This window comes from Sinocyclocheilus grahami, unplaced genomic scaffold (assembly GCF_001515645.1).
Source record: "Sinocyclocheilus grahami isolate Dianchi unplaced genomic scaffold, SAMN03320097.WGS_v1.1 scaffold784.1, whole genome shotgun sequence".
NCBI classification, from domain to species: Eukaryota; Metazoa; Chordata; class Actinopteri; order Cypriniformes; family Cyprinidae; genus Sinocyclocheilus; species Sinocyclocheilus grahami.
In genome coordinates this window covers 137,092-144,806 of record NW_015505963.1, presented here as the reverse complement: position 1 = coordinate 144,806, position 7,715 = coordinate 137,092, and the positions used below count along the sequence as shown (strand labels likewise).

The 7,715-nt window shown below is 37.2% G+C and overlaps 1 protein-coding gene across 2 annotated transcripts in view; it reads left to right on the top strand.

Annotated features, from left to right (window-relative positions):
• LOC107561624 (single-stranded DNA-binding protein 2-like) overlaps nucleotides 1-7,715 on the top strand; it is a 29,496-nt gene that overhangs the window by 19,813 nt on the left and 1,968 nt on the right. The window contains exons 5-14 of one of the 2 annotated variants that reach the window (XM_016246097.1): nucleotides 3,909-3,986; nucleotides 5,196-5,252; nucleotides 5,329-5,389; nucleotides 5,613-5,680; nucleotides 5,779-5,846; nucleotides 5,952-6,000; nucleotides 6,084-6,119; nucleotides 6,230-6,284; nucleotides 6,531-6,601; nucleotides 7,536-7,605. In XM_016246097.1, the coding sequence (XP_016101583.1) occupies nucleotides 3,909-3,986; nucleotides 5,196-5,252; nucleotides 5,329-5,389; nucleotides 5,613-5,680; nucleotides 5,779-5,846; nucleotides 5,952-6,000; nucleotides 6,084-6,119; nucleotides 6,230-6,284; nucleotides 6,531-6,601; nucleotides 7,536-7,605 (613 nt within the window). Of the gene's footprint in view, nucleotides 1-3,908; nucleotides 3,987-5,192; nucleotides 5,253-5,328; nucleotides 5,390-5,612; nucleotides 5,681-5,778; nucleotides 5,847-5,951; nucleotides 6,001-6,083; nucleotides 6,120-6,229; nucleotides 6,285-6,530; nucleotides 6,602-7,535; nucleotides 7,606-7,715 lie in introns of both variants that reach the window. The other variant, XM_016246096.1, reaches the window with a different exon arrangement.

Below are 7,715 nucleotides of genomic sequence, written 5' to 3'. Positions count from 1 at the left end.
CTTCTTATGTACGTTTTTTTTTTTTTTTTTTTTTACAATATTGTGGCATTATTGGATGAAGTACTCAAATAATAAAATTACAAAAATATACTCATTGAGATTACATAACAGCATATCACCTTATTATTATATTATATTATAAATATGTTGAGAAATAATACATATTCTTATAGTTTTATGTTTTTATTCATAATAACATTTATTCTGTTTTTTTTTTTTTTTTTTTTACAATATTGTGGCATTATTGGATGAAGTACTCAAATAATAAAATTACAAAAATATACTCATTGAGATTACATAACAGCATATCACCTTATTATTATATTATATTATAAATATGTTGAGAAATAATACATATTCTTATAGTTTTATGTTTTTATTCATAATAACATTTATTCTAATAATTCCTCTAAAAATAACTTTTTGTTCATGTTTACCATCTATCACATTGCTTTTAATGATTTCCCCTGTGTTGTTTGGGCCAGTGTGAAAGACGATCGGCATGATGGGGAGAATCCTTTTATCATTATTGTGTATTTAATCTCAATATGGGCTGATGCACACAATCTGAGCCAGGGTACTTTTACACACAATTGAATTCGTATGCATACACATATTCTCAGAGGTTCCTGTAATGTCTGGCTGGCCGTGTTCCAGAGGTCGAGAGGTGGATTCAGGGTAGAGTGAGTTAGCAGCTGGGATGGGTGCTCATTGTGGGTTAACTGAAAAACACTGTTGTCCTGAAGAAACCCCCTCAAACACACACAGAAGCAAACACACACTGGTTGGTTAAAGCTTGCCATCTGTAAAGCAGAGAATGTTTCCAGCAGAGAGAGACAGCAGGAGAGGAGATGTGGCGAGGATGACCTCATCACTGCATTCGATTAGACTGCAGATATTGTGGGAGAGGTTGCCTGGCGGTTATAGGACTGCATCATTACCCAGTAGGCTTCTGGCTCCATCGTTAACACACAACCAGTGCTCCAAGTTGGCGTTCTAAATCTGATATTGTGCTTTAATGGGTTGTTAACAGAATACATTCAAACAAAAAATAGTTTTTTAAAAGTACTTTTTTTTAACTTGAGTGGGCCATTTTTGGAATACTGCAAACGACACAAGCGCAACAGTGAAACATGCTGGCCTAGCATGTGTTTACATAGAAAAACAACAGAAAACTGACAGTGGAATGCAAATACACATTCAGTGTGAATGCTTCAACAAAAAAACAAACCCAAATCCATAGCAGAATCAACTGTTGAGATTTCAAGCAATGAGTAGCATTCCCGAATGAATAAGAGTAAGCTGAGTGAAAGATTCAATGACTCGCTCATAAACACCAGCTGTATCCCAATTCAGAGGCTGAATAAATGTGGCGTAAAGAATCCGTTGAGTGAAAGATTCAGTGACTCGCTTATAAACACAAGCTGTATGTTGAGGTACCTTAAAGGTGTGATTTTATAGATAGTTTATACTTTTTATTATGTACATAAATGGACCAAAGTGAACATATTTAGACAGGTTGTGAACCCTGCTTTGTTTTCAGTTGACAGTTGAATATAACTTTCAAAAAGGTTCAGTACAAATGTTACTGCCATTCGTCAACAGCAGCTGTCACAGTTTCTAGGTGACAAGAGGCTATGCTGCCCTAACAACATTTGGTTTGGTCATACCTTCGAAGTCTGCGTCCTTCTAAGGATGCAGCCCCTGAATTGGGACATAGCTACGTACAGTCACCTGTTTAGTTACCGAATGAATCAGTGTTTTTGTAAAATGCATGACTCAATGAGTCACTAACAAAGACAGTCACTGGTCGCCACCTACTGGTGTAAGGAAAGACTATAGCTGTACATTTCTCCACCACAAATCACAATAGATTCACATCCTGTCAGTAAAGTGGCAAACATTAAAAGTCCCATATTCTATTCGGGACACGATGTACATATTTACTTTCTACCCAATAAATACACATCCAATTGTTTATTGTTTTGGGGTAAAACTTTTCTGGATTTATGTTTGGTTTGCACAAGAAGTGTCCAATGGCATGATAGGGGATGAATAGATGCGGGGAGCAAGGGAGAGATTAATAGAGAAGGGCAGCTAGAGTCTTCCTTCCTGTCTGTATCACTGGTATATTTCCTGTTGTTATATTGCTCTGTCTGTGTTCTCGGCTGGTTTAAAGGCTAATCTTACCATCATATACACATGGCTCAGATTCACGTGTCACTATAATGTATCTCGGTTGTCTCTCAGTGGAGCTTATGTAACAAGTCACATGCTTAAAAGAACAGATGTGAGAATACCTGAGATTATAAAAGTTGCTTGTATTTTGGATGAATGTCGGTGTGTGAATTTGATGTTGTATTTCAATAGATGAATATCTCAATCTCTCTCACGTTAACTTTGGACTGTTTGGTTACATGAACTGAATTCCAGTTTTCCTTTACCACATTCATCCTCCATTCAAGAATTCTTCTTACAGACTGGATCTAATGTTTTATGTTCCTCTCTTTTGATCTGAGTAGATTTCTTTCTTTAGTGTGAGGAATAGGGATGTTGTCCTGATGCAGCTGATGAGAAATTCTAGACAAAGGGACTTGCCATTCCACCCACGTTTCTCTAATGAGTAGAGAAATGAGTCTCTACCCAGCCAGCCACTGGAGGAATCTCTTTCACACACACACACACACACACACACACACACACACACACACACACACACACACACACACTCACACTCACACTCACTCACTGCCTCCTTATTGCAGACAGAAGGAGCAAATCTAATAAATATGGAAATGCATGAACTTAGAAACAGAGCGAGCTGCCGAAGGCTTAAACTTTTAAAATCTGGAACATATTGGCTGTGTATATAGTACAGCTGTTTCTTTAAGTAAGAAACATTAAAAATGTACATTTATAGGATAAATAATTTCCATTGCACTTGTATGTACTAGTATACATTTTGAAATAATTGTGACTGCCCATATCTGGACTTGAAGTCTTCTGAGAGAAATACGAAATACGATCAATTTGGTGCAGTCTATCCTCAAAATTGGACTGTGTAATCATAATTTTCCCTCATTTTTTTCTTTTGGTTTTTGGGATGAAATGCATTATGACCCAGACATATTTTTAGTTATTTTCAGCCTAATTACTAATAAGTACTGTAGAGTATACAGCCATCATTAACCACTGGGGTTCATGGCACTGGGTACGGTCAGATAACTGCCATGAGTGTATGTGAGGGGCAAACAGGGGAAAGCAGTTGCTTCTGTTCCATTTCCAACGAGTAGAAAGCCTAAACCACCAGCGAAACTGTAGTACATCATAACTAGTGATGTTAATTATTCAGTGGACAAAATGTGTTTGCCAGAAGAGTCATCTTCTCAGTGTCTATGTCTTCCTACTGTTTCATATTTCCTCTCGTTGTCCGAGCCTTAGGTTTGTGTATGTGCATGTTATTGCTAGAGCAGGTAATATCAGACTTGAGGTTTATGTGCTGATGGCTGTTTAATGACCTCCATCTCTGTGCTGTCACCTCTGCTGCAAATAGAAGTCTCTTTTAGAAATACGTTATGCTTGTTATGCTTAATGTGTTTACAGTGTGCCTGTGCTTATAGTGCAGTGACTTTTCTATGTGACTTTGCAGTGTACAGTAACTTGTCTGGCCATAAAAAGGGCAGCAATTATTATACAGTGCTGATGTTTAAAGTCATTTTTGCTGCTTGTTTATTGCTCTGGTCTTCAAAATGTAATTCATTTTCAGGTTATTTATAACATGCATATGTTTTTATCAAAGTGATATGTAACATCCGACTCCTCTTTAACAATCTTCCTGTGTCCTGTATGTTGTTTTTCTTTATGAAGATATTTGAGGATATTTCATCTGAGTTTTGTGTGTCCTGTAGAGTGCAGCAGCGACACAGAGTCCAGTGATTGGAAGTCCTCCTGGAGACGGTATGCCTTTGCCCCCGGGATTTTTTCAGGTACACACACACTTTTTTTATGTGTATGAAGTATTGCATCTTTAGCATTTTTTGGCTAAAGAGTGTCCTATACTGACTAACATATTTATTAATACTTATTTTATATATGGTTTTTAACTTTTAAGTATTAAATTGATTAAAACTTTTATTTCATTGAAATATCTTTTTCATAAAGGTCACTGAATGACAGTGCTTTTTTTACTGTCTGAAACACAACAAAACATGGAAGAAATAAATTCAGATAAAAGCAGTGAGAAATTCTTTTCTTCTTCTGTGACTGACAGTTGAACCGGGAGAGATGTGCTGAGTCAGGAGAGATTATGAATGAGTGGGCAATTAAATATTTATTCAGGCCAAGAAAACTATATGTGGATGTCTGTAGCAGCAGATTATGCAAGGATTTCCACACTTTCATTTTTAATTGGAAAGAGGAGTTGTGCGTCTTTTCAATAGTTTGTTTAATTATCTTTTATAATGTGTTATATTTGAAGGAGGATTTCGAGTGCATGAATACTGGACTGTGTGTACATCAGTGATAATGCACCAGAACATACACTGATTAACTGTCAGCAGCCAGTCTGAGAGCTGCTGACTTGCCTGATGTGTATTGACAATCGCTCATTGATAGTCTTAAACCCAGATTCCCGAAGAATCCAGCTGTCAGCTCTAACAATACTTTCTTCAGTTGTCCTTTCTAACTCACACAGTTTGATCCTGTTTTATTTTAACCAGCCCTCTGAGATATCAGCTTTGAACTTCGCAAGTACATATCTGTTGAAATGCAGCACTTTCCTTTGTATTGAAGCCAATGTGAATTGCTGTTTGCAACCCATTTTGTGTGATGTGTGTGAGTAAAACAGGATAGTTATTCATTAGAATTTGATTTAGTGATGAAAAGTAGAGAAAAGTGTAAGAGTCACTCAATAGACTTCTAGAAATTGCATTACTGTTTTTTCATCGAGGTATGAATTAAAGCCACATATGTTGCAGATAAAGTTATACATTTGAACTTGAAGACTGAACTCTTTGAACTCTAACTTGAGACTGAATTAAAGATGTAAAATACAATGTTGCAGTGTTGCCATCTGGTGGTGTGATTTATGGTGCTACTCAGTTGCTCTGGTTTGCTTGCTGGATGAACCATGAAAACTGTTGAGTGATGTAGACTAACTTAATTAATTGTTCTCTGTCCTTGTGTTTCCTCAGCAGTTTATGTCTCCTCGATACCCAGGTGGGCCCAGAGGTTCTCTCAGAATACCCAATCAGGTATTTATATATTCTGCTTTCGGGATCTAAAGTTTTCATTCATTGCATGATAATGACTGTTACTTGATTTGAACAGGCTTTGGGCCCTGGGAACCAGCCTCTATTACCCAGTGGGATGGATCCTACAAGACAGCCAGGTATTTCAAATGCTAACAACTCTGTAAATATGACAGTATGATCAAGTCCACCTCACCACCTACCCTTTGTGAAATGCTTTGGATAATTATATTATTAAATTTACATCCAACAAAATTGACAGAAATCCTCCCAAATTTATTGAAATTGTGTCTGTAAACAGCTGTAATAATACATCAAACTATGAAATATGAAACCGCTTTGCTTCCTTTTCCCATTTTTAAGGCCATCCCAACATGAGTGGGCCCATGCAGAGGATGGCCCCCCGAGGAATGGTTCCTATTGGACCACAGGTGAGTTATCCATGGATAATTATGTACATTTGTATAAGCATGTTACAGTGCTCGCAATCTTTATTATAATGTGTTATTGGGTATAATTGGTGTTTCAGAACTATGGTGGTGGGATGAGACCTCCCCTAAATGCCCTTGTGGGACCTGGAATGCCTGGGATTAACATGTAATTGTATTCACATTACAGTCTATTATCATTCCATAAAGAATCCCTATTATACTATTGTATAAAGTTGTATAACACTGTATATTTGTATACTGTTGTGTAAAGGGGTCCTGCAGGAGGAAGACCATGGCCAAATCCACCAAATAACAATTCGGTTAGTTCTCATCATGGTATGTGATAACTGATCAAAAGTCTTGTATCCTAAACTATATAAATACCCATACTTTCTCCCTGCAGATCCCTTATTCATCCGCGTCTCCAGGCAGTTATTCGGTAGGTAATGTTGTCTAAGGTTGTTTGTTTGTTTTTTTGTTACCTTGTCTGAGGTAACTTTGGGTAACACACTCTGGTCATTTGAATAAGCAGAATCAGTGTGTTTGTAGGGTCCCCCAGCAGGAGGTGGCCCTCCAGGAACACCCATCATGCCCAGTCCCGCAGGTAACAAATACTGAATCAGTCAGCACAATACTAACTACTTCAAGTCCAATGACATTCAGTAGACCTTTTTAAGGCATCATAGGGAAGCAAAAGGATTCTGTGAAAAGCCTTGTTCATGGCTTCTAACATATCGATTAGGTCAAATTCTAAAAAGGCAGCAATGCATTCTTTACCCATACCAAGTCATTTATTTTGTCTTTAGCTAAAAATAAACTACTAATATGTGATGTACAATATTGATTTTAGAGTCAAACAACTCAAGTGACAACATGTACAGCATGATCAGCTCAGTCCCTCCAAATGGAAACAGACCAAATGTGAGTCTTCATAGTTTCTGAAATATGGACATGTAAAGTGTATTTGGTTTTCTTATGGGATTTTTCCTTTCAGTTTCCATTGGGTTCTGATGGCCCAATAGGCAGCATAGCAGGCATGGAGCCTCATCATATGAATGGTTTAAGTCAGAATCCCTATTGTACTACTGTATAAATTGTAAAACACTGTATATTTGTATACTGTTGTGTAAAGGGGTCCTGCAGGAGGAAGACCATGGCCAAATCCACCAAATAACAATTCGGTTAGTTCTCATCATGGTATGTGATAACTGATCAAAAGTCTTGTATCCTAAACTATATAAATACCCATACTTTCTCCCTGCAGATCCCTTATTCATCCGCGTCTCCAGGCAGTTATTCGGTAGGTAATGTTGTCTAAGGTTGTTTGTTTGTTTTTTTGTTACCTTGTCTGAGGTAACTTTGGGTAACACACTCTGGTCATTTGAATAAGCAGAATCAGTGTGTTTGTAGGGTCCCCCAGCAGGAGGTGGCCCTCCAGGAACACCCATCATGCCCAGTCCCGCAGGTAACAAATACTGAATCAGTCAGCACAATACTAACTACTTCAAGTCCAATGACATTCTGTAGACCTTTTTAAGGCATCATAGGGAAACAAAAGGATTCTGTGAAAAGCCTTGTTCATGGCTTCTAACATATCGATTAGGTCAAATTCTAAAAAGGCAGCAATGCATTCTTTACCCATACCAAGTCATTTATTTTGTCTTTAGCTAAAAATAAACTACTAATATGTGATGTACAATATTGATTTTAGAGTCAAACAACTCAAGTGACAACATGTACAGCATGATCAGCTCAGTCCCTCCAAATGGAATCAGACCAAATGTGAGTCTTCATAGTTTCTGAAATATGGACATGTAAAGTGTATTTGGTTTTCTTATGGGATTTTTCCTTTCAGTTTCCATTAGGTTCAGGTTCTGATGGCCCAATAGGCAGCATAGCAGGCATGGAGCCTCATCATATGAATGGTACGACAGATTTAAATGACATAACACAATTCAACATACAGTGTATATATATATATATATTTTTTTTTTTTTTTTTTTTTTTAATATTTTAAAGTCTCTTCCTTTTCCCT